The sequence below is a fragment of the Antennarius striatus genome, chromosome 6 (assembly GCF_040054535.1).
Source record: "Antennarius striatus isolate MH-2024 chromosome 6, ASM4005453v1, whole genome shotgun sequence".
NCBI lineage: Eukaryota > Metazoa > Chordata > Actinopteri > Lophiiformes > Antennariidae > Antennarius > Antennarius striatus.
The window spans coordinates 7,952,810-7,978,985 of record NC_090781.1 but is presented as its reverse complement, the minus strand read 5'-3'; the positions used below and the strand labels follow the sequence as shown (position 1 = coordinate 7,978,985).

Sequence of the window (26,176 nt, the reverse complement as noted above, 5' to 3'; positions counted from 1 at the left end):
GGCACGCCGTCTCATTGACACAGTGATGCCAAAGGGGGACACAGCCAGTCAGAAGATGATCGATCACCTCCGGGATTATTAAAGTATCTATCTATCTATCTATCTATCTATCTATCTATCTATCTATCTATCTATCTATCTATCTATCTATCTATCACATTCAGCTTAGAGACCCAATGTTCTGCTCTGAGCTGGGTCTGTCCTCTGGTGAGCTGAAATATTCAAGAAAACACCTTCATCCTATTTTGGTTTAAAGTGGTTGTACTTTAACGTCCTGTGACTCAAACATCAGCTGTCCAATACTACACCGCCCATGACATTTTTCTCTAATCTCGCTGCTCGTCCTCGTTTACCTAATACCGTTATTTTTGCTATAGGGGGCTGCAGCACTCACGGTATAACTGGCATTATGAAGATTTATGATGTCCATGCTGATTGCTGGTTGGACATTAAAGTTAACTTGTCAGGAGCTGTAAGGTCCAAACTGGTTCCAGAGTGTTACATGTTGAGTACTCACCTAGAAGAAATTAGCTTTCTGCTTTGCTTGAAGTACTGTGTTTGGTAAAACCATCTCTGTGAATTCTGTGAGAAAGAAAACTATCACATTCACCAACGAAATAAGTTTCCAGTTAATTACTGTGTATCTACAGATAATTAATTGCTCTTGAGTTTACTGTTTGTATGCTCGTTTTAATCTCACTGCAGTGGTAAAACTAAAACGGTGAATGGACAGTCCCTCTATTATATCTTTCAGCCACGCCTAAACAACAAAAGGTGAATAACTATCCAACAAATAAAGATGCCATTATGATAAAATGTTCATAAAAATCTTTTATTCCTGAAAACAACAATCAAAAGATGTAGTTCTGAATGTATTTGTCGGTACAACAAAGAAAAAATATTTTTGAAATATTTTTGAAAATGTAATGTGTAATGTGTAAATGTAATTGGGATCATAATTAGGACACAAACTTGAAATTAAAGGCAAACTCTTACTGAAGTTGTAGGTTTGGCACTTGTTGGCTGGGGAGGCCAAATTAACAGAAATGATCCATTAAAGTGTGCCTCTTTACTTGCGGTTAATGCGTTTCAGGAACCACACGCGAATAACGAATTAGACTATAATGACTAACTATTTATCTTATTATTTACGTTAATTTAAACGTTTATGAACCCTCCCCATTGTGATATTAAACCACCTATCTGTATGACCTTTTCCCACACTTTTATCAACTGTTTAAAGCACTTTTGTGTCTCACGGAAGTGCGCTGCGTTCTGAGACTCACGGAACGTAGTGCACTTCTGGATAGCGTCAGCCAATAGAATGTGCGTAAGGTATCACGTGACTACCTACTGAAAGTCCACGATTAGGTGAAGTCGCGCGTGTTGATGCATGAATGTGCGAGGGATTACTGTACTTCAAACTTAAACAATGTCAGACATATTTGAAATTTTAAAAAATTGTGACATAATATATTGCATTATAAAAAATTTTTTGCACATGTTGGCTGGGGAGGCCATTAAGAATCAAAATGATTTCATAATTTTGCAGGCAGCTTATCAAAACTCACACAATCATTCAATATTGAACATATTCACGATTAAATCAGCTGTTGGATCCAAATTAATAAAAATGATCCATTATTTCAAACTTTAAGTACTTTAAAGTAAAGAAAATGTTGTGATATACTGTATTGCATTATAAAATCTGGCTCTATCATGGAGGGATTATAAAATAACAGACCAGCAGACAGATAGAACCCCACATCTCCTGAAAGCGGTCCAAACAACAGCAGGTTCTGCCTCAGAGGCCTGGGTAGAAGTAGAAGTGCTTTGTTATAGTGCATCTGTCTTTGGATGCCATCTGTGTGCATTGGCCAGTGGCAAAACCTTCGAAGCGCTGCAGGACCTGTGTGGTTGAAAGAGTGAATAATGTCATATCAACAGTAGTGCTGTTATTACTGCTGCCTCTGATTATAAATGCATGTTTCCTGTCCAAAACGTACTTTTCTGAAGAGTTCCTCCAGGTGATCACTGTGAGAGAAGGTGTTGAATACCTCAACGATATACTGGATCAGAACAGCACCACGGATCGCATGTCTGTATGACACAGTGTCTGCAAGAAACTCAAAAACAGAAAATACATCAGTACTAATGCCAGTCTTGATCTAAGTTACTTTAAAAGCTAGATTAGGTTTTCTACCTAGACCAGATTTGTCAGTTTTTGTCTGAGACGGAGACGATTTTTCTCAAAGGATCTCCGGATCCCTACAGATCCCATTTCTTGTTAAAACAAATGCATCAATTGTGGTAAAAAATAATTAAATAATATAAAATACAAAACTTTAAATATTCAGACATTTGATCGATAATCGTTAATGACGCCAGGAAAGCTGTAGTCTAATAATAAATCATCTGCAGTGGTTTGAAGTAAAATGCAGACGTCAGCAGACAATAAACAATCTTTTTTTCAGAAACTGATAATCAACATCTCTGTAAATGAAAAAATTATAAGAAATAATTATATTAAAAACTTGATTCAAGTGACTGCTTTGATGATGTAGGAGAAATACTGCTCATTTCCAATAAACGGGTGAACAAGTCAATTAAACAATAATAATTACAATAATGAGAATTAGTGGTTGGGGACCTCTGATCTAGGGGTAACGGAAGATGCAGTTTCATTTTTACGGTCACTGCAGAAAATCTCACTTCACAAAGACAGGAGGTTGGAAATGGAAACAGGATTTTCAAAACTTTTTGGGTGACCTCAGGATAATCTGCCTTGACTTTAATCCAGAACACTGGGGCAGTTATGGGCACTTAATTTAGGAGTAATGGCTGGTAACCTGTCACGTGACCGAGACCTGTCAAGTGGGACAGACGTATGCATTCGTCTGTGCGTCATTCCACACAGACGTCACTTTTCAAAATAAAACTAATCAATAAAAATCAATTAAAAAAAAGAAAGTCAAAGGTTCTGTGCTGCCTGGTACCTAATGTCCCGCGACCCAGTACCGGGTCGCAACCCGGTGATTGGGGATCACTGACGTAGACGGATGTAACAGAGAATCTCTGCTCTTAGTTTGACACGTTCTCACTTCAGTTCAAATCAATAATTTGTATAGCAATTTTAACTGTTAACACATAGCGCACATACACGCACATGCTGTCTCTCTATTTCTCTTTTTCTTTCGCTTTAAAAAAATTTTAAAAATGAAAAAAAGAAAAAAAATTGGTTGTGTTGAGTATGACAATTCTTGTTCATGCATACTTTGTAGTTAATAATTTCCTATTGCATACGCTGTACTGATTAATGCCCTTCATGTTCTGAGTCTATAAAAAACTTGTTCTGTAAACAGTTCCTTGACTATTGTGATCAAAAGCATTTAATCTCAATTCTGAGGCTGTTCTGTAAATATTCATCCATATACTTAAGAATATTCATGTTCTGAGTTCATATAAAACTTGTTCTGTAAATATTTCTCTTACTCTTGTGATCAAAAACATTGATTTAAATGTCAATTTTGAGGCCGTTTTGCAAATAGTTTTAAAATAAACAATAAAATAGCAACTTATGATCAATCCTTATCAATTTCAGACTCAAAATAATGTACTGATTTAAGCCCCACCTATTTCTGGGCAAACCACATCGACTTCCGGTTTAAGTCCCGCCCATTCCGAGTACAGATACGGACACAGATAATTTAGATGATTGAACAGATACAGATAGTGGTGTAATCGCTCATCCCTAAAATGCACATCAACTGTAACCCACCTGGGGTGCAGCTCAGAAGACAGATGAAGTCTTTTTCTTTGTGCACAATACGATAACTGTCGTCCTCCATGTCTTCGTCATCAGCAGATGGAGATAAGCCTGGCTGATCCATATCATCAGATTGCACATCTGGCATTGGGGCATCTTCCTCGATTACTGCTGTGGTGGAAAGTTTTTAATACAATAAAATAATACAATAATATTAGAATAAAATAATATCATTTCTTGACCCAAAAATCTAGAGTATGTGTCAAATCTTTCAGCACTTGGGAGAAACGGCCCCAGGAAGTCTCTAGGTCATGAAAGATTCTGCAAGAATCTAATCTGTTTTTAGAAGCGTTTGCGTAAATTTCAGTATCTGCTAATAATTTTGTATGCATTACTGATTACGTTATGTCATCAGCCATGTGAAACTGTCGACTAGATGTCTCTGCTAACTTCTTGAGGTCATGATGTACCTACTGAAACTGGGGGAAAGATTAGTGGAGAGCAAAGGGAATCAAGTTAAACAACTGATTCACACCTCCCATAGTTACGCCTTTAGAGTATAAAAAGAGATGTGATCCATGTTTTAGTTTGTACTTGAAGTTTTTTAGTACCCAGAATACTCTGCAACAACAGACCGGAGGACTTTTTCATCGTCCCCAGAGCTCTCATCATGCTTAGATAAGTATTTGTTGAACTTGTCTGTTTGTTGAACCTGTCTGTCTGTCAATATCATCGATTATGCTATTGGACTCATACTCAACCTATTGATATTATTGTACTGCTACTCAACCTAAACATGATTTGAATTGACAAATAAATATCTTGTATTTTACACTGTCTCCTGTCCTTAAGAAAAACGAAACTCCCGCCACACTGCTCCTCCCAACTCCTCTGAAACACATGTGGGGCACTTTGAACACAAAGCCGGAGAGCTTTGCTCGATTTAAGAAAGATTTCTCTTCATCTACAGGTGTGTGTTGTGGATAGCAGATGAGAATCACCTCTTCTGCAGGCCTGGATGATGATGATCTTGGGTTTGTCTAGCAGTGCTGGACATTTCTCTGAGCCCAAATGTTTGTAAATGTTGTCGGTGGGGAACACATCTGGTTTGTTCGGAAAATGGTTGACACCGTAGACAAAACCCAGTTTTCCATGAGACATGATAACCACCACCACGCTGTCTGTCCCTTCGAGCTTTGGGTGTTTAGAGAACTCAATTATGGCTTTATCTATTTCCTGTGAAAGAAACCAATAAGTCAGATTACAATACAGTATCACCAGAAAGAACATTTTTTTAATATGCCTTTTATAAAGTACCTCTCCTGTGAGGTCTGTGTGATTCACAACCTCATATCCCAAGCCTGTGAGCAGGTTTTTCATGTTCTGCTCGTCTTTCTCAGCACCATTTCTGTTACCTTTCTTATTAGCAAACTTTATGTTAGTGATTAGGAGGGCCACACGATTCCCAATGGACTCTTTGGTCCCAGGATAAATCTAAAGAACAAATTTAAAAAGAGACAGGATAAACTTTAAAAACCTGAAGACAATTCTGTAAGTTAGACTATGTGAGTTATTTCATTCAGATATCACGACTAACGTCTGGATCATTTTGATTCTTCTTCCAGAAATTAGTTGTGGTAGGGATGAGTGAAGTCGACCATTCTTGTTGCTTCTTGGGTTCAGGAGCTGGAAACAACAAAATATTTTTTTTCATATTCAACCTGAAGTCCAGACAACTTTAAAGTAAAACCACCTTGAACCAAAATAGGATGAAGGTGTCTCTTGAATATTTCAGCTCACCAAAGGACAGACCCAGGTCAGAGCAGAACATTGGGTCTCTAAGCTGAATGTGATCGATCATCTTCTGACTGGCTGTGTCCCCCTTTGGCGTCACTGTGTCAATGAGACGGCGTGCCATTTCGTCTCTGAGGTTGTCCTTATCCAGTACGTAATCTTTCTCCCCTCTGGTCACCACACGATCCAGGAGAAGGTCATCTAGGAGCTGACCAATCAGAGGTCTGGACACTTTGTCCACAAATTTGGGCCTCACACTGTTGAGCTTGTCCTCTATAGGAGAAAATACAAAAACAAAAACCTCAGTGTTGGCGATTAACCTTTTGCCACACTAGCAATGTTTCTATAACTTTCCATCCTGTGGGTGCTATCACAAAAATAGAAAAAAATAAAAATACTTCTGACATGTGTGTTTAAATGATATTAAATTGAGAAAAGATTGTTTTCAACAGCAACACTCAGTCCGATTCAAAATTTTAATTCAAGAAATATTTAGTTACGTCCACAACGCAAGGAGTGGGGGGGGGGGTGTTTGATTTTTAACATCACGTTTATTCATAAAAGTCAAATTACAAAATAATCACGTTGACACAAAATCCAAGAGATTCACGTAGAGGATTTTCAATAATACTGTGCGTTTTCTGAACAAAGAAACATCTAATCGCTTAACTTTTATCAAACTAAAAAAAAACAGGGGGATTTTTTTTATTTTTAAAATTACATTTATTCGTGAAGTCCAAATTACAATATAATCACGTTGACACAATATTTTTGTGGACAACTTCTTGGCAATCATCTTTTCTACCTTCGTCTAAACAGGAACTCACATTTCAAAAAACAAACCATAACATAAGCAAAAAAATATGTGAATTAGATCAACCATTGACTGAGCACAAGTTCTTCATTCAACACAGAACATAAGACACCTTTGACACATAGTAATATATATAATATACAATATATAAATATATACATATGCTTATAGTATATGAAAAATATATGGTTATAATGGGAGTCAATTGGATCATTTTTGACCCCATCAGGTTTTGTGTGTTGACAGTGAAAATCTACATTTCTATACACTTCCAATGACAGGCATTAAGGAATTTAGAAAATAAAGATGAAATAAAATTACTGGTTAAATTCCATATACCTAGCCTTTAACGGACTGATTTATTGGGAAGAGAAAGACATACAAACAACAAAAAATGTCACTTTTGGGCCAAACCAGTGCTGAAGAGTTAATGGCACGTCGTGCTGTTACCACAGGGTGGTGCTGTTGACACGTCACTGAATATTTTATCACTTTAACGGCGTAAAGAAAACCTTTTGGTGTTTTAACCTTTAGCTAAACTAGGGGGGAGGTGATGGTGGCCTAGCATACAACCAGAGGCAAAACAATCCCCCAGCAACTTTATGATTAACGGGGACAAACCCTGTTTCCGGCTTCCATCATTGCCCGCGCCTTTTTTTTTCACACACCGCTCACACAGGAGCAACTCGTTCCTCCTACATTGTGACGCCATCACCTCCATTACGGCTCTTTACAAAGTTTTTTTTAATTTTTTTAGACGACTTACCCGCCATTTGTCAGAGTTGGAGCTGGAAGCTGAAGTCTTTCTTTCCGTCGGACCTGAAGGCACCTCTGGCGGGCGGCGCGTGCAGTTTGGGACTGAGGGGCGGAGTCACGCGCGCGGGTGGAGGCTTCTTCCTGCTTCTCGCGGTGGAGCTGAACCTGTCCGTCTGACAGCAGACGTCACGGCTTGACGTCACAGTCTGTGTGGAATAACAGGAGTCCAGGTGAGAGGATGTTAACGAACCACAAACAATAATTGAACCATGGTCAACATGGCTTCTTCATTTTTGCATTTTAAATCATTTTTGATCAGTTTTGTTTTGACATCATACCCAATCACTGACCAAAATAAATGATCTGAAAGGAACTCAATGAATGAGATATAATTACACTTTACATAACTACTGGTGAAATCCTGTCAAACCTTAAAATACACTTACCTTTTAAGATAAGCTTTATTTGTCATTTTATAATCACACAATGAAATAACAATGTTAGTGTCGGTTTAAATTGTTTTACCCCTTTGCAATGTGACATTAAAACTACTGTTTGAATCTTGTTTTATTGTCCTTGTCCGTCTTACACTGAAAGGATATGACATGTATGCAAGGAAGTTTTATTTGTATTCTTACAACACATAAAACAATCCTGGTCATACAGCAGAGAGTTGAAATCAATACAGAAGAAAACATGATATTTTCAATAAACGCTGATTGTCAACAGTAAATTAGCCTCCCATCACTGACATAGCATAAAAATACATCTACTAAATGCTATAGAAACTGCATGATTATGCATTTTATATTCTAGACATGACTTGATTCATAAGGCCACTATTTGTTAAGACATTGTAATGGATTCCTTTGTTGTAAAAGTACATATTTTTTTATATATTTTTACATGTGTAGTAAAACCAAAAAACCCAGAATGGCTTTAAAATTCAGATGTTTACCAACGATGAGCATCATCTGTCATTTCTTCTGTCCAGAATGTATCAGCAGAGGCAATGAGTGTCCAGGAATAACCCTCCTCCTCATGTGCAAAAACAACATCGGCTGATGTTTATTGTCAACAATTCACATAGGAACAAGAAAGCGCAGATAAAAATGAGATGTTTTGTTTTTCTAAAATGTTTTGTTGTTTTACATGATTAAAATGAACACTGTATCCATGGGGGGACGTGATGGGACTTGGATATGAATGTCATCTCACAGGGAGACGACCTTCTCTGGGCTCCGTCTGGGTATCCAGGCTCTGAGGAGGTAAAGACAACAGATGGATGATAATTGTTATAAGTCAGTCCCAGAAGTGTCGTCGTGCTAAATGCTAAAGCTCTCTGAAACATTAACCTGCACATGGTTACCATTTTTTGTTTGTTTACAGGATTCGTCTAAAATAAAGAAATATCTAGCCAGACTTTTAAAAGTTTGTATGATCGAGTTCTACTGAGCTCGAGCACATTCTACCATCTCTAATTCCAAAAACGGATGAGAGCATCTAACGTAAAGTATCTGAGCTCACCAGGGGGGTCACATTACAGACCGAGGTCAGAGAAGAACATTGGGTCTCTAAGCTGAATGTGATCGATCATCCTCTGACTGGCTGTGTCCCCCTTTGGCGTCACTGTGTCAATGAGACGGCGTGCCATTTCTTCTCTGAGGTTGTCCTTATCCAGTACGTAGTCTTTCTCCCCTCTGGTCACCACACGATCCAGGAGAAGGTCATCTAGGAGCTGACCAATCAGAGGTTTGGACACCTTGCTCACAAATTTGGGCCTCACACTGATGAGCCGCTCGTCTGAGATTAAGCGAAGACAAAAAAAGAAAGAATTCATACATCCACTCTTTTCTTGAAGATGACACTGAGTCAGGAATATTTTACAACCCTAACCAGTTGTCTCATGATTCTGATTAGACTGATGATCAAGAAAATTTGAGTCATTACCACTGACTTTTAAAGGTTAAAATATGATTTTAATCGGTGGTGTTTGAGGTTAATTTAATAAACTCTAGTTTTCTGTCCCAAAACATTAAATTGACTTTACAATTTTTTTTTTTAATTTTATATACTGGTTTGATCCCCGAAGGGAAATTAAGAAGCACACTCTAGCTACTGATTACAAACGCATGCATACATGTATGTGAGTACAGGCCCCTGTATCACACACACACACAAAGGGGCCTGTAGGCATGCAGGGGAGGTAGAGTGGCAGGCAGCTCCTTCTTGGTGCGCCTCAAATGAGCAATTTGTAAAGGGGACGGCACCTTGCTCAAGGGTGCCTCGGCAGTGCTCCGGAGATGAGCTGACACCTCCCACTGTTAGCTCACCTCCGGGTATTTCGTTTACAGTCAATCGTTTACAATTAGAAACCGACTCAATGTTTTTCATGAACACACCAACAGAACTGTAACAATGTAATTGTCAGTGTTTGTGTGTTCGTCCATTCATACGTCCACCAAATATCTTCACAACCGTTGCAGATAGATGAAAAAAAAAGCACATGACTGGGGCGGCAAATAGGATGAGAATGAGATGACCTTGACCTTGAGAAAACTAGGTCAAGATCAAATTTCAACTTTTGTACTCATCGAGGATTGTTGGAAGGCATTCTATTGGCTGACGGCATCTGGAAGTACGTTACGTTCTGTGAGTCTCGGACTTCCGTGAGACACAAAAGCGCTTCAAACAGTGTATTAGAGTGGGAGGAAAGATAACAGATAGAAGGCGGTGTAATGTCAGTATGGGGAGGGTTTATAAACATTTAAATTACTGTAAATATTAACATAAATAGTTTGTCGCTCATCACTGATTTCGTTAATCGCGTTTGGTTCCTGGAACGCATTAACTGAGACGGCGCACTGTATACCTTTTTAGGTACACGTCTCTGAAACCTGATGATATAATCACAAAACAAAAAGCAACATTTTCAGGAAATCAGAGGCACAAAAATGTGTAGGTCAGGGTCAAATGTTGAATTCAGGGGTGTCGCGGGATGTTGCAGTCTCTGACTGGCAGCTTGTTGCGGCCAAATGAGCAACTTGTAAGGGGGACGGCGCCTTGCTCAAGGGTGTCTCGGCAGTGCTACGGAGGTGAGCGGAGTCTCCCCACTGTCAGCTCACACTCCGGGTGTTTTTTTGTTTTTTGAGGGGGGGGGGGGGGGGGGAATCGAACCTCCGATCTTGGAACAACCCGCTCTACTGCTGATCCGCTGCTGCGCTCAAACTTTTCATTCCGATTATCTCCACGGAGATAAAAACTACCAGGCGCGCCGGCGGGTCGCCAACGCGCCTCTTATTATTTCTTATTGGGGTGAAGTCTTACCTGCCATTTCCCAAAGTTTGCGAAACCCCGTTTGAAACCAGGTCTTCGCGGGACTCTGACAAAACTTCCCGGGTCCTGTTGAGGTGGAAGAACGGAAGGTGTGGCTGTCTCAAGATATCGCGAGAAAAGGAGAAAACCACGTGTTTTCAGACAAAACCCAAAAGAAGCGAAAAAAGGAGTTCATCCATGACAATGATGAGTAAAGGGAAGTCACGTGACTGAGTAACCTTGGCTTTTGAAAATACAGACTTGTCTTTTTACCTCTCAAATCCTAAATCTTGGCGTTTAATGAATAAACAAAAGGCTGCAGCAAGTTGGAAATCAGTAGTGACTGATTCATTCATTCATTCATTCATTCATTCATTCATTCATTCATTCATTCATTCATTCATTCATTCATTTATTTATTTATTTATTTATTATTCAACTGTCAAATTTGAGACAGTTTCCTGCTGCTGAAAGAGTTCCTTTATGATTTTTATGAATGCTTTATTTCAAAACAAAAACAAAAAAACCCATACATTCCATACAAAGAGTGTACAATGATTATAATTGCGAGGGGGAAATATGCACAAACCTTACATACATTCAAATGACTTAAAGGTGATACAAATACGGGTATTTAGAGTTTTTGAAGCCGTTTTGTTCAATCAACCACTGATTATTTTCATAATTAGACAAATGTTTGAATATAGGTCTTTGCTCATTGTATTGACATTTATGGATCTAGAACTTTGCCAAAACGATTAAGAGGTTTATAATCCTTGCTTTCTAAAAAATGCTAAATGCAACAGTTTCTCTATATGAAGTGATGGTGACATGCAGAGTGTCGCCAACATCACCAATGATGGACAGCAGCTTGCTCAGTGTTTTTCTGTCTGCAACTGCCACCATAAACTCCAGTTCCATCCCAACCACAGACCATACATGCCTGATCAGCTTACTTTTAGCCTCTGTGTGTCCCTCCCCCTAATGCTTCCTTACAGTACACTACTGCTTAGAGGAGGATGCTGGAAACCACAGCCTGATAGAACATATGCAGCGGCTTTCCGCAGGAGTTGCTCCTCACGAAGTACGTCTTGGCCAGTCTCCTATAAAATCAATCTGTGTGTGCCAACCTATAAATACTTGTATGATGACACGACGTTCACCTGCACTGCCTACACAAAGGCAGGTATTAGTGGTCTGTAGTCCAATACCACCTCCTTGTTCTTCACTGTGTCCGTCTGCAGCCAGTTCTGGTGGCACCGGCCCGTAGAGTTTCTTTCCCCGATGCAGCCGACTGTGTTATCAGCAACTTCTTGAATGTAACGTTCTGCTTCTATAATATTATAGTATGTTAAAGGTTACTATTTTAAGCAAATGAGAACGATAAAGAGCTTTCAACGTTTTCGCAGCTGAAGCATAACATTATTTGGGGATGTCGAAAGTGTCATTTAACTAGGTCAGTATTGATATTTGGTGCTGACAGTGGATTTTTGTTGAAATTAAAACACATCAGCTAGTGCTTCCCACTGATTAGATGATAAAAAATTATCTTTATCAGCTTTCAGAGGTGAGAACTTGAAAAACCTGCGCTGACCTTTGTTAGTTCGCAGAAGTACTGTATGCGGACTACTGTACTGTGGGTAATTACACCGGGAGCCGCTAGAGGGCGACAGGCGAACACAGGGAACAAATCAAAGAAGAAGAAACAACAAACAAAATGGCTGTGCTAGAATGTTAGCCGTTCGGCTACAGTAAACATCCACCAGTGGAATCCTGGAGCCACAACGATAAAGATATCGAAGTATTTTGACGCCACGAATGTGAATGTGTGTTGATTTTTACAAAAAATACCATTGACAAATTGGAGTTGTTAACGTAGTATTCAAGCGTGTTACGTTAATTTACGCTAGCTACCTTAGCTAGACATGTTAGCTCTGTAATTAGCTTAAACACTAATACTGTAGATGACTGTGGAGTCGTATGCATGTTTGGCGTTTTATTTTGGTTCTCTGACTATATGTAATGTTAGAGTAATATAGAAAACGATATTTCAGAATGAGAGTGAGCAACAATGTGAATTGTGTAGAGTCTACGTTAAAAAGCTGCTGTTTTGTAACCATTACAGAGTCGACAGCGGACTGTTTGTTAGTGCTGATCAACAGAGAGGTCAAAGTTCGACACATTTCGATCCAATAGGTGTTTTGCCACTCGGAAAAAAAACCCCCAGAGCGTGTTTGGCAAACTTGATCAAAAAATATAACGGGTAACTGAGGAGATAAAACAAATCTTCCTCACGCACGATTACGTTCCCTTTTTGGTGATGGAATTGCAAGTTCTTCTTCGACCTGTTTTTGGTTTGAGATGTTTCCTGTCTTCATTCAGAAGTCTGTTGAACTCGGGTGAAGGATGAATAGCCAGCGGCGCGGCATCCATGTGGACCAATCAGAACTTCTCTGCAAGAAAGGATGTGGTTTCTACGGCAACACTGCTTGGCAGGGTCTGTGCTCCAAGTGCTGGCGAGAGGAAAACCAACGAGAAAAGCAGAAACAGATTCAAGACGACTGGGCACTTGCTGAGAAGTATGTTTGTCTCTTGATATCTGGTGTACAAGTATTCCCAAAAGCCACACGTTGTCCTGTTCTCTTACCACCTCCTTTGGTCGGGTTGCTCTTGCCCCTGTGCCCATTTGACACCGATTACAGTCGAATTGTCTCTTCTCTTCAGGCTGCAGAGAGAGGAAGAGGAAGCTTATGCAAGTAGACATCAGAAGGTCCAATCACAGTCGACCATTACACCTTTCAGCAAGTTTGAGGAAAGAAAAACTAAGGAGAAATCCAGCAAAGTACACACAGTTACAAAGTTCTTCACTCCGTCTTCAAAAACACCACCAAAAAAAGGTAAAGATAAATGTGTGTATTCAACTCAAAGAGACAGTAGTCTATTTTCTTATATTTTGTGAAACATTGAGATGCGCATGTTGTTTTTTTTCATGATATCTGCTTGTGTTGATGAACGTTTACGCCTGGATTTTTGCAGAACTGATTCTGATAGCCTCTTTTACTGGAAATATATTAAGAAACTAAACCAGAATGAGGTCATCACCATATTTGCGTAATAGTTTTGTCTTTGTTAACCACTTCCCTAGTTTTGTAACACATTAAAACTACCATATGTGTGATTAAAGATGATTAACAGAAGCGCAAAGCACGACTACTGCGTTTGCCAAGGGAGAACTGGGAGAATTAGAAGAGAATGCAGCAGGTCAAAGACAACTGCCCCAAAAAGTAGCAACCTTCATTCTATGAAACATCTTGGCATGCTGCTGCATGTGCCACTGCTAGCTGCTGTTGTCATAGTTGATCCAGCCCTTCCTGGAGAAATTGCTGTAAATTTACAGCATTAATTTTAGTGTGTTCTCCAAGATCCTGTTCCATATGATGCACAGTCCAGCCCCAGCCCCAGCTCCTCTGCTGGTCGACACTCCTCTGTGGACAGTGACCATGCGACACGAGAGTTCATTGATTTCCTCAAGCCTCTGAAGTCTGGCAGAGAGATCTTCAAGCAGTGCCGGGCCTTCACTGAGAGCATGGTCTATAAGCGGGTGAGCCAAAGCAGATTATTCATCATAGATTTCTTTGTTTGTGGTTTAAAGGAGTCTGAAAGAAGTTTTATGCATGACTAGCTATTTAAATCGATAACCTGTTTGCAGTTTCAGTTTAAGTTAAAGATTTTGTTTGTGCTCTGTGTCCAATAGCGTTTATCTATATATTTTTTATGTTTTAAGTTTTTTCAAGTTTACTGATTAATTATTACGAACCCAATTCCAAAAAAGTTGAGAATCTCTGCAAAACATAAATAATGCAAAACACAAAGATTTACATCCTTTTTTGATCATTATCTCAACTGAAACCAGTAAAACAATAAAGTTGTACTGAATGAACTTTGTTCATATATATATATATACAGTACATACATACTGAATATCAACAAATATATTCTGAAATTCATGCCAACAATACAATGCTCAAAAGCACCAGATAAAATAGTTCAATGGGTTAAAAGGTTTCCTGGTGGCAGGTGATGGTGTTGTGATTGAGTATAAAGGTGGATCTTCTCCAGACTCATTCACCAGTAAAGATAGTGAGAGCTTCAGCACTGAAATTCTGCCCAGAAATATACAGTAATCCCTCGCGCATTTGCAGATCAACACGTGCGATTTCACCTCATTATGGATTTTTGGTAGGCAGTTACATGATACGACATCCGGAAGTGTGTTACGTTCTGTGAGTCTTTCACTCTCATTTACTCAAAAGTACTTTAAACAGTCAATAAGAGTGTGGGAAAAGGTAATACACACAGAAGATGGTTTAATATCAGTATGGGGAGGGTTCATAAACGTTTAAATTACCGTAAATATTAAGATAAATAGTTTGTCGCTATATATTTATAGAGTACCATAATTCTATGAAGAATAAAGTCCTCTCCTAATCCCACAATGAGGATTTTTTTTTTTTCACGATTATTCACACACATACAATCCAGAACACACACACAAGAAGACTTCAGCAGTTAGTGTCACTCTCAATAATGGTGATGGATATTGAAGGTGATATAACACAGTGGTGAGCGTGAACCGGTCCAAACATTTAAAATTCTAATAAAAATTCAGATAATTTTTATTAGAAATAAATTTATAAATCAACATTACAGGTTGTATGTTGTCTTTGTGAAAGATTTTTTAAATCCTTTAGACTGAAGAAAGGATTTCCATCATTTCCATCTAGTTTTATTTGCTTGGAAAGTAACGCCCCAACTTTTTTGAAATTGTTTTAATTCATTAGTAAATACTTCTGTTTCCGACATTACAATCCATAATGCTGACATTAACTCAGTGTTCCAAAAACATTTTAAGAACAAACAACTTTCTGCCTTAAGTGAAAATAAGATTTTTTTATCCCCTTTAATGAAGGTTTGCAGCAATTCAGTTAGCAGTTAACTATTTTCCTTTTTAAATTACCATTCAATTACATTAACAAATTTTTAAAAAAGTCGGGAATTAGTCAAAATATATCAGTCTGTCAGTTATGCTGAGACTGATGTGGTTTTTTTCAGGACATGGGTGCTGATGAGCTGTCGGAGTGTGTGCAGGACTTCTATCAGAACCAGTCTGAGCGGCTCCAGGCTCAATTCAAAGGTAGATCAGACGCTCATAGTGAACATTACAATTCGTACACAGAGTGTAGTGTGTCTTTACATGTTTGCTCCCTGTGCTTCTGTTCCAAGGCTCATCAGACCAAGTGGAGAGTGTAATGGATGAAGTAGAGAAGTATATGATGACCCGTCTGTATAAGGAAGTGTTCTGTCCTGAGACCACAGACGATGAGAAGAAAGACTTAGCCATTCAGAAGAGAATCAGGTGAGCAAACATTACTTATCCTCGGCAAAGCATATGTGCAGTTAAAAATGGTGAAATTCCAGATGTTCTTTCTTTTTTAGAGCCTTGCACTGGGTCACAATCGAGATGCTGTGTGTGCCCGTGGACGAGGAGATTCCTGAAGTGTCTGACAGTGTAGTCAAAGCTATCACAGGTCAGGGTTGTTCTTCAGACCCTCTTCAGACAGGTGTCAGATATCCAGCAACGATATTTAATACTAAGAGTTTTGTCGTCTCAAATCTCTTTATTATTACAGATGTGATTGAAATGGATTCAAAGCGGGTGCCCAAGGACAAGTTAGCGTGCATCACCCGCTGTAGCAAACACATCTTCAACGCCATCAAAGTCAGCAAGAAAGAGGCTGCGTCTGCAGACGACTTCCTCCCTACACTCATCTACATCGTACTGAAGGCAAATCCTCCCAGACTGCAGTCCAACATCCAGTACATCACTCGCTTCTGCAACCCCAGCCGGCTCATGACCGGAGAGGATGGATACTACTTCACAAATCTGGTGAGAGGGTCCTCGATCCGAGACGAGTGCGGTTTGTTGTTGTGAGTGTACCCAGAGTGGCAAATTTACAAATCAAAAAAGACGTTGTGTTGCTGATTAATTTCATTTTCTTATAATGACAATCATTAGGCTAAGTTATTAAAATATTAAATTAAATTATTCAAGTTAAATTATTCAATTTAAATTAAATTACAGTAAATATTAAATTAAATTATTCAAAAAATGTTTGAATACAGTTCAGCAGTACCAGAAATGCCCTCATCTAAAATTACATGGAATCAATCCTCTCAAAAAACATTTAAGGGGAAAACTAAACGTTACAATATTAAGAAGGTAGAATTATATCAGTATGTGATTTTGTGTAACGTATCTTAATGTATTTCTTAATTTTCCAGGAGAAAAAGATGTTTCACAGGGCTCGAAATTCACTTTTTTTCTTGGTAGCGCTGGTGCTCTCAAATTTAGAAGTTAGTAGCACCAGAAAAGACTTTAGGAGCACCTACCCAAAAGCAAGGCAGTGACGGAGCGATAGAGACGCTCCGTCCATCTCCGTTCCACGCACCTCTCTCCCTCGCCCAGGAGAGCAGCTGCAGCTGCGCTCTCATTGTTTCCTGGCAGGACCGCGGTTCTGCTCAGACTGTTTCACGCACATTCTCCAGCAAGTCCACACTCACGTGTCTGCATCAAACAAACTCGCGGTAGTGCGTTCCAGGGTGCACACTCGGCACCTACGCATTTTCCCCACATCCACACAAAACAAATGAGAGACGCTCACCTGAGGATGCTGCGTTGGTCCGCCTCCGGGTCAGGGGCCAAACCGAGACAGTACCTGGATGTGGCTTAAATAGCGCATTGTGGTGCGCTGTCAGGCCAGCCCGGTACCTGGACTGAACCATTTTGGTTATTATTGGATTGTTTTGTATTTTAAAAAATCACTAAAAGATGTTAATGTTGCCCTAAACTCCACCATGCCTTTAGTGAACATTCTTTTGCATGTTTCTTGGTCATTTTGCCCTCAGCTCGGACTTCAGGGGATACTTCTGCGCAAAAGATCTGGGCTTTGTTTCATAGTGGAGCTTCATGTTACCACTTTTAATTCATGCTACGTGTTCAGACCATATGAGGTAAAATGGTTTTGAACTGCCTGACGGAGGAATGAACATAAATTTCGTCCACTTACTGTTAACCAGCGGTTTTCCTTGTTAACCTCCCTTTGTTTGGAGCTAGGCTGTCTCCCTTCTTCTGTGCTCCGCTGTAGCAGTAAACTCACAGCGGTAGCGAGCTGTCTCACTTCCTGGTACGCTGACAGCTCAGGGTAGACAAAGGATCTGATTGGCTGAACTGAGTGGAGCTACTACCGTATTAACTGGAGGAGCAGTGCCCGCCGTCTGTAGCCGCGAACTGCAAGTAAAAATGCGCCAAGAAAATCTACTCTCGTGAATTTATCATGGAGTGGTCACGGGTCCGGACAGAACCATCACCCTAGTCGCACCAGTGCTCCCAAATATATTTAATAGTCGCACTGATAAAAAATTATACGACCACAATGGTTGCAATTTCGAGCCCTGTTTCATAAAAAAAATTTTAAAAAGTGACTTCCGTTTGTGTCCTGTCTTAGAAAAGAATGTCACTTCGATGAGTCTTATAACAGTCTTATGTGTGTCTGTCTCTCTCACTCCCTTTAAAGATTACCCCCTACAAGCAGATCCAGATTAGTATATAAATCTGGAACACTTGATATACATTCATAGAGATTAAGATGAGATATATTTTCAATGTCTTTCCCCAGTGCTGTGCAGTAGCTTTCATTGAGAAGCTGGACGGCCAGTCTCTGAACCTGAGCTCGGAGGAGTTTGACCTCTACATGTCGGGCCAGGCGTCGCCCCATTGGCCACAGGCCCCTGGACCGTCCTCCTGCTCCCCGGGCGGCACGGCTCTCAATCAGGTCCACAAACGACTCGACCTGCTCACGGGCCTCGGTGAAAGGCAGGAGCGGGTCATGGAGAAAGCTCGCCAGCTGGAGAGCGACCTCATTGACTGGACCGATGAAGTGGAGCAGAAGGTGCAGAGCGTTCTGGAGAGCTTTCCCCCAGAGAAAGAAAACACCGCTGACGCAGTCCCAGCCGGCGGGACGACGTCCGCGGCATCGTCAGCGATCGACGCCGATAACGTGGAGAGCGAGCTGCTGCCCCCGCCGCTGCAACCACAAGTGTTTGCTGGTTGATGAGAAGAGATCTGCTCCAATAACACTCCTCTGTAGGCTTTACTCCACCTTCCCTCTTGTCCCAGCTGGTAAACTCACCTGTTGTATTCACATACAGCAGCCATCCAGTACGGATGATTTCAGTTTCAACCATGTCTGTCACATCCATTTTCCTCCATTCCCTGAATGGGCACTGAACAATCACTGAAATTTTTGAATTAAAGGAAAAAAAATGTTATTTTGTGAAGCAAATACTTTGATTTCTTGCAGAGACGTAGATAAGAAGTTTGTTTGAATGACTCTTATTCCTGCACCATAAATATACATTACTGTTTCAATGCCGTAACTTAGAGTAAAGGCAGGAAACAGCTGATCTGGCTCCAAATCTAAAGCTCGCAAATTAGTTTTTTGGAACTTGCTTAATTCATTAATGTGGAATCCTGAGTATAAAAGTATTTGCAGGGGTTTTTTTGTTTGTTTTTTGTTTTGTTTTTAGATCTTCAAATATTTGGATATTGTTACCACTGCTTTATCATTTTCTGCTTTAACTCACCAAATAATGATCTTAGAAGTTACTCATTTTCTTATAGTTGGCAGAATTTCGAATTTCTTAGTGGCACAAAGGATCATTTGACAAAATGTTCAGATCACCTCATCTAGCTGTTTTTAATGCTGACTGAGTCAACTCCACATTCTTGTGAAGAGCGTCTCCAGCGCTTCATTACTTCTACTTTATGTCAGATGATTGGACGTGATTCTTCACAGCTCTTCTGTCAGTATTAGTATCATTTCAGAAAAGGTTTTTCCACAATGTTATAACATCTCCAGGTATGAGTTGAGCTTTAAAATCCCGACAAACAGTAGAGTTCAGTAGAATCATTTTCTGCTGGAGGAAATTGTGAAATCAGAAGAATTTGAAACTTCCACAAACTAGATTAACCTTCCAGCTTATGCTCATAATTTTTGCCGCATTTACTGTGTTTATATATCACTGTCCTAAATATATTGAGAGTGTGTGTTTGTGTGTGCGTACGTGTGTGCTGGTGTTGCATGCAGACAGGAGCGTAAATGTGTGTGTGTATGTGTGTGTAGTGCATGGATGTGTTCTGTTAATGTCAATGAACCAGAAGTCCTCCAGTTGTGTGTCAGGATACTGTTGGTTTGTTTCATGCCAGATGTTTCACTCCAGTCACAACACGGATGTACAGAATTTTATTTTTCTATAGAGTGGCAGGTATCAATTCTTTTTGGATGCAATAGGAGATATTAATCCTGTAATATTTACAGTAGTAAAGAACATCTGTTGAAGACATGTTACATGAATTTTAATGATTGAACTGACAAATTTAAATGAAGTCATTTTTTATTGTTCAAGAGCGTGACATAAGCCCGTGTTGGGGGGGGGTGTTAAAGTTTTTAGATATTTTCCTTGTCAGAGTTGTTGGATTAAGTTTTGATGAAGACGAGGGAGAGGTTTCCACACAAACAAAAGAAACGAAGATCAGCTCTGGTGGTTTTACTCGTGCAGATGACTACAGAATCATTCTAATTTATTTGAAAAGCACTTTCTATCTGATTTTAAATCTTGATTTAGAAGTACATTTAATGAAGAAATTATTGGTTATATTCAGTTGAAATTATTTGATAACCAATGAAGTTTTGCAGACTGTTACCACAGAGATGTATTTAAACTGCCTAATATTTGGCGTTCATGTAGTGGGAGTAATGTCTGGAACGCTGGAAGTTTGTTTCATTCAATCATAAACTTGAGATTTGCTTGTGTTGCTAAATTTGATCTTGATTTCATTTTTATTTGCAACAGAAGTCGACGTGCAGTCACTGTCCATTCTCAGTTTGGAAGAAGATTTTAAATTAAACCTCAACAGCTTGAATAATTTCATATTGCACTATATGCAGAAGCCATTTATCAGGTATTTTAAAGAAATTTAAAACATCATCTTTGTAACCGTGCAGTTTTATTTTATCACTTTAGGGGAAAGTCAATACTGTCTTTTATTTAAATGTAACTTATTGGGGCAGTGTTGGTTTTTTTGACATCTATGGATGTGTGATGATTAATAAAAACTGAAAATGCTTGTGTCCTCATGTTCCGTTTGTGGCTCACGTGAATTATTGTTTCGCAAGCAAGAAATGGAAAGAGAACTGAAGTATGTCTACACTTCTCTATGAAAAGGGTAAAATGAACATGATGGACATAAAAATATACATATGTGATGTAAACAACATACACACTTTACTGACTACAGAAGCATGAAAAGCAGTTATAGAAAGCAGTAATTCAAAATAGTTTCAAAAGCTAACTTCAAACAACAGCAGCATCATATGTACTGTGTATAGTATATATATATATATATATATATATATATGTATGTATACAGTACATATGTATAGTCATACTGTACATACAAATCTTAAAACAATACATTCACATTAAAGCGTAGATCCCTTTTATCCACTTTCATAATTTCTAAAGCTTCAATAGTCATTCTACAGTAAATTAGTCGAATCAGCTGAAAATCTTCACTCTGTTTGGAAACTTATTCCAGTCTGACTTGTCCTGATTGTTTCCTACTAAGGTTAAGAATTTATACTGACAGAACAAAAACTGTAGATTTCACTTCTATTACCTACATTTAAAAAGCGTCTCACAACCAGATGTATAGGAGGAATAATCACGTCGAATGTACATGTATTCATTACTTTCTCTTCACTTTTATCTAATGAATTAAATAAGATGGAAGTGACTAACATCATGAGACATCGACTGTTGTAATTCACTCATTCTTGTTCACTTCTTTTTTGTAAAAAAAATAAAACAATAATTTCTACACTAAACTGTTTGTACTGGAATATGAATTACTACGTTTTGTCAGATGTGATGAGTCTTATTTCAGGGAAAGGGGATATCCTGTGTGATGCGTTCAGGTCCAGAAAAAAAAAATAGTTTCACTTCCTCCCTCACTGGAAATAAAAGGATCCTGCTCAGTCTCTATTTCTTGTAAGCACAACATCCAAAATGAACACGACAATTTTCTTTCTTGGTGAGTGTTCTGCTATTCATTTACAATCTCACTATTTCAAATGTTATATTTCGGTCTGTCTTATGCTTTATTCTGTTTCTTTTTCAGTTCTTTCAACACTTTTACAGGTTGTGGTCCCTCAGGGTAAGTTCAAAACCATCTTAGAAATAAATTTAGATATGAAAAATCATTTATAAGCATAGATTTGTGCTAATTAAGATTTTAAGTACATTTTGAAAATAAACCTCCGCGATCAGTGATTACTGTGAAATTATACAAATTATGATTTAGATAATGCTTCTTAACATTTATATATTTGTCTCCGTAGCCCTCCTGAACTCATTGAAACCTATAGTGGAGCTGGTATCAGGGGATACAAGAATCTTCTCTGGGGAGAGCGTAAGGCTGAAATGCACAGTTCCAGATGTCCATAACTTCACATGGAGTTACCTTTGGTTCAGAGGATCTGAGCAGCTCCCAAGCACTGAGGAGCACCTCGTTCTGTGGAATGCCCACATTACGGAGAGTGGGAAATTTTACTGCCAGGGGGTGAGGAATTCATTGGTGGGAAAACAACACACCCTCCAGAGTGAACCGAGAGGAATCACAGTGGATGGTAAGATCTTATTTTATAATATAATAAAAACCTTTTCCTAAACCTGCTCTTCCATTTAAAGTACAGTATTGGGATTTACGGACTCATAATGCAGAAATGAAGCATAATTTTTAGTATTCCCAGTTTTTTGATATATTATCCATCACCTGAAACTAAAGAATGTGCTTCATTATGTTAGAATTACAATTTTTCACACAGTGGAAGTGGGTCCATTTCCACATTATTTTTACCCGTTATATTGAAAGCCTAGAAGAGATCAACCAAAGAATGGCTTTAAAAGTCCACTGCAGACTCTCCTACATGCTTGTCACTAAACTTTACACACTGGACTTTTAACAATAAAAATGTAAATTGCTTAACACGTGTTTTCCTTTCCTTTTTTCAAATCATTATATGATGTTTCATGTGTTTTTGCTGTTTATTTCCCAATATGAATATGAATATAAGACCATAAGATACTGTTCTGACATGACTTTGTGATTGCTCCACAGGTGGGTGGGCTATTCTACAGGGGCCACGTCATGCCAGCCTTGTTGGAGACGTGATGGAGTTCACATGTCGCGTCAGAGGAACACGCAAAGTTAATGAAGTGATTCTGTACAAAGATGGTGTTGAAGTTACGAGGGGTCCAAACACACATTTATACGTGGCCAATGCATCTTTAGAGGATCAAGGAATGTATTCCTGCAGAGCTTCGTGGGACAAAAACATGTTAACACACTCTGTAATTTCAGCCGACACTCCAGTGCAGGTTTTAGGTGAGTGTGTATGCTGTGTGTGGTTGTGCATTCAGGTCACATGTTGAAAAGAATTATTTAAATTGATCCTGTTCCCAATAATTGAAACTAGTTTTTTTCTTCTTCTGTTCTTAGAGATTCTTTCACAACCAGTCTTGGAGATTGATGGAGAAACCTTGAATTCCTTTGGTCTATTGATTCTCATCTGTCACCACCAATACAACGCCCGTGCTCCTGCCCCTCCTGTATACTATTATTTCTATAAGGACAACAAACGTCTAGGAATGGCATCCTCAGAAAACAACACAAGGGTCAAACGAGCTCCAGGAGAATACAGCTGCATGACCAACGTGCTTAAACTTGGTCTCACGAAGAAGAGTGAGCCCAGAAGATTTGAACAAGAGCCAGGTAGGCCTACTTTCCTCCAAATATAGCCTGACGTTTGTCCTCAACATCAGATTTAGACTTTAAATCTCTAACTGTCTCTAATTGAATAGTCGTGCTTGTGAAATGTTGCTCAGCTATTTTGAAACTTTTGAGGTCAACTTATCTCCGACCCAATAGGACCAAAGATGACGACGTCTTCGAATAGACAACCCACAGACCCCTGGCCTTTAGCTCCTTCTCCTACATCACCACACTCCCCCCAGGAATCTGGTTACGTGTCTGGAGAATCTGATTACGTGTCTGGAGAAAATGGTTACGTGTCTGGAGAGTTTGGAGACATGTCTGAAAAACCTGGTTTCGTGCCTGAAGAATCTCATTATATGTTTGGAGAATCTGGTTACGTGTCAGGAGAATCTCCTTACTTGTCTGAAGAATCTGGTTATGTATCTGGAGAATCTGGTTACATGTCTGGAGAATCTGGTTATGTGTCTGGAGAATCTGGTTACGTGTCTGGAGAATCTGGTTACGTGTCTGGAGAATCTGGTTACGTGTCTGGAGAATCTGGTTACGTGTCTGGAGAATCTGGTTATGTGTCTGGAGAATCTGGTTACGTGTCTGGAGAATCTGGTTACGTGTCTGGAGATTTTGGTAGGTTTGTTTTAGAATCTGAAGGTATACCTGAGGAATTTGGTGAGTTGCTTGTAGAATACAATGTGACTGGAGAGAATGATGACATGCTGAAGGAAGTTGATGACGTGTCTGAAGAATCTGGTGACGTACCAGAGGAATTTATTGACAGTTCTGAAGAATCTGGTGACGTACCAGAGGAATTTATTGACAGTTCTGAAGAATCTGGTGACGTACCAGAGGAATTTATTGACAGTTCTGAAGAATCTGGTGACATACCAGAGGAATTTATTGACAGTTCTGAAGAATCTGGTGACATACCAGAGGAATTTATTGACAGTTCTGAAGAATCTGGTGACATACCAGAGGAATTTATTGACAGTTCTGAAGAATCTGGTGACATATCAGAGGAATTTATTGACAGTTCTGAAGAATCTGGTGACATATCAGAGGAATTTATTGACAGTTCTGAAGAATCTGGTGACATACCAGATGAATATATTGATATGTCTGAAGAATCCGGTGAAATACCAGATGAATACATTGATATGTCTGAAGAATCCGGTGAAATACCAGATGAATATATTGATATGTCTGAAGAATCCGGTGAAATACCAGATGAATATATTGATATGTCTGAAGAATCCGGTGAAATACCAGATGAATATATTGATATGTCTGAAGAATCCGGTGAAATACCAGATGAATATATTGATATGTCTGAAGAATCCGGTGAAATACCAGATGAATATATTGATATGTCTGAAGAATCCGGTGAAATACCAGATTAATATATTGACATGTCTGAAGAATCCGGTGACATACCGGACGAACTTATTGATTTGTCTGAAGAATCGAGTGGTATGACTGAGGAATCAGGGTACCTCAGGAACTACCAATGGTGATTATTCAGCATGTATGCAGACAATTATAAAATTAATGACCCCAAATCAGAGTGAACATTTGTGATGGTTCTATTTCTTGCCATCAGATATCAGTCATAAATATAGGGTCATTGAGCATGTTTCATGTGATTAAATATGATGTCTTTTTGCCACAAATTTCAAAGCATCAATTTCATGATCTCATTTGTATAAAATTGTTTGTACCTAATGAAACATTCCATAAACAGTAGGCACTACTGGATTTTATTTTTGATCATTCACAATAAAATTTTACATCCCTATTGTACATCAATACTTCTTACATTGATAGAGTACAGTACGAAATTGTTTTTCAAAGTGATGTACCTTGTATACTGGGTTTCTAGTCCTCATTTTGTGTTATTAACTATAGATAGCTGAGGTTATCAGCTATGGTATGGACAGATGGATGGAGTGGTCAGGATGAATACGACAGCATTTATAGAAGAGGAAGTCAGGAGGAACAAGGAACAAATGAAGTAAAGGCCCTTTTAGGGTTAGACGATTAAGTAAGGGTTTCACTGCATCTAATAACGATAAATATAAATTTAATTGTTCAGGATTACTTCATATATATACTATATATATATATATATATATATATATATATATATATATATATATATATATATATATATATACACACACACACACACACACGTATATACATACATACACATATATGTATACATATGTGTGTATATATATATATTCAAATATAAAGGTGGGGAGATATATATATAGATATATATGTACAGTATATGTATATATATACAGTATGTGTGTATATATATATCACATATATATATATATCATATATTTATTTGAATAAGCTCACTTGAAAACCTCATGCTGTCACGCTTCCGGTGTCTACCCGGAAATATATATATATATATATATATATATATATATATATATATATATATATATATATATATATATATATATATATATATATATATATATATATATATATATATATATATATATATATATATAGATAGATAGATAGATAGATAGATAGATAGATAGATAGATAGATAGATAGATACATACATACATACATACATACATACATACATACATACATACATACATACGTAGATAGATATGTAGATAGATACGTAGATATATATACTGTGTGTGTATATATATATATATATATATATATATACTGTATATGTATACGCGTATGTCATTGTTGTACTTAATTAATTTGTTTTTTGTTTCTGTTTTTTAATTAAACAAAG

General features: G+C 38.5%; 4 protein-coding genes across 6 annotated transcripts; 2 read left to right on the top strand and 2 right to left on the bottom strand.

The window, feature by feature from the left end:
• Nucleotides 1-818: 818 nt before the first annotated feature.
• On the bottom strand, nucleotides 819-7,263 carry LOC137596327 (caspase a-like). Of its 2 annotated transcripts, none has more exons than XM_068316731.1 (8): nucleotides 7,141-7,263; nucleotides 5,567-5,833; nucleotides 5,364-5,452; nucleotides 5,084-5,260; nucleotides 4,768-5,002; nucleotides 3,779-3,937; nucleotides 2,007-2,116; nucleotides 819-1,909 (listed from the first exon to the last, which is right to left on the bottom strand). In XM_068316731.1, exons 1-8 carry the CDS (start codon nucleotides 7,145-7,147, stop codon nucleotides 1,805-1,807), a joined length of 1,149 nt encoding a protein of 382 aa, XP_068172832.1. In that variant the 5' UTR covers nucleotides 7,148-7,263; the 3' UTR covers nucleotides 819-1,804. The 2 variants fall into 2 exon arrangements, with proteins under 2 accessions (XP_068172832.1, XP_068172833.1); XM_068316732.1 differs by having other exon boundaries at nucleotides 3,779-3,934.
• A 473-nt stretch (nucleotides 7,264-7,736) lies between these two features.
• LOC137596328 (caspase recruitment domain-containing protein 18-like) lies at nucleotides 7,737-10,566 on the bottom strand. The gene is made up of 3 exons (XM_068316733.1): nucleotides 10,458-10,566; nucleotides 8,658-8,933; nucleotides 7,737-8,390 (listed from the first exon to the last, which is right to left on the bottom strand). Exons 1-2 carry the CDS (start codon nucleotides 10,462-10,464, stop codon nucleotides 8,671-8,673), a joined length of 270 nt encoding a protein of 89 aa, XP_068172834.1. The 5' UTR covers nucleotides 10,465-10,566; the 3' UTR covers nucleotides 7,737-8,390; nucleotides 8,658-8,670.
• Nucleotides 10,567-11,001: 435 nt separating this feature from the next.
• LOC137596326 (rab5 GDP/GTP exchange factor-like) lies at nucleotides 11,002-20,890 on the top strand. 2 transcript variants are annotated; one of them, XM_068316730.1, is made up of 9 exons: nucleotides 11,002-12,246; nucleotides 12,828-13,024; nucleotides 13,170-13,342; nucleotides 13,868-14,046; nucleotides 15,558-15,639; nucleotides 15,729-15,861; nucleotides 15,942-16,033; nucleotides 16,136-16,392; nucleotides 18,182-20,890. In XM_068316730.1, the coding sequence occupies exons 2-9, from the start codon at nucleotides 12,852-12,854 to the stop codon at nucleotides 18,614-18,616; spliced, it is 1,524 nt and encodes a 507-aa protein (XP_068172831.1). In that variant the 5' UTR covers nucleotides 11,002-12,246; nucleotides 12,828-12,851; the 3' UTR covers nucleotides 18,617-20,890. The 2 variants fall into 2 exon arrangements, with proteins under 2 accessions (XP_068172831.1, XP_068172830.1); XM_068316729.1 differs by having other exon boundaries at nucleotides 11,002-12,271; nucleotides 18,182-20,889.
• A 688-nt stretch (nucleotides 20,891-21,578) lies between these two features.
• LOC137596576 (SUMO-interacting motif-containing protein 1-like) lies at nucleotides 21,579-25,189 on the top strand. The gene is made up of 6 exons (XM_068317230.1): nucleotides 21,579-21,657; nucleotides 21,745-21,780; nucleotides 21,965-22,252; nucleotides 22,744-23,010; nucleotides 23,125-23,397; nucleotides 23,554-25,189. Exons 1-6 carry the CDS (start codon nucleotides 21,633-21,635, stop codon nucleotides 24,792-24,794), a joined length of 2,130 nt encoding a protein of 709 aa, XP_068173331.1. The 5' UTR covers nucleotides 21,579-21,632; the 3' UTR covers nucleotides 24,795-25,189.
• Nucleotides 25,190-26,176: the final 987 nt, after the last annotated feature.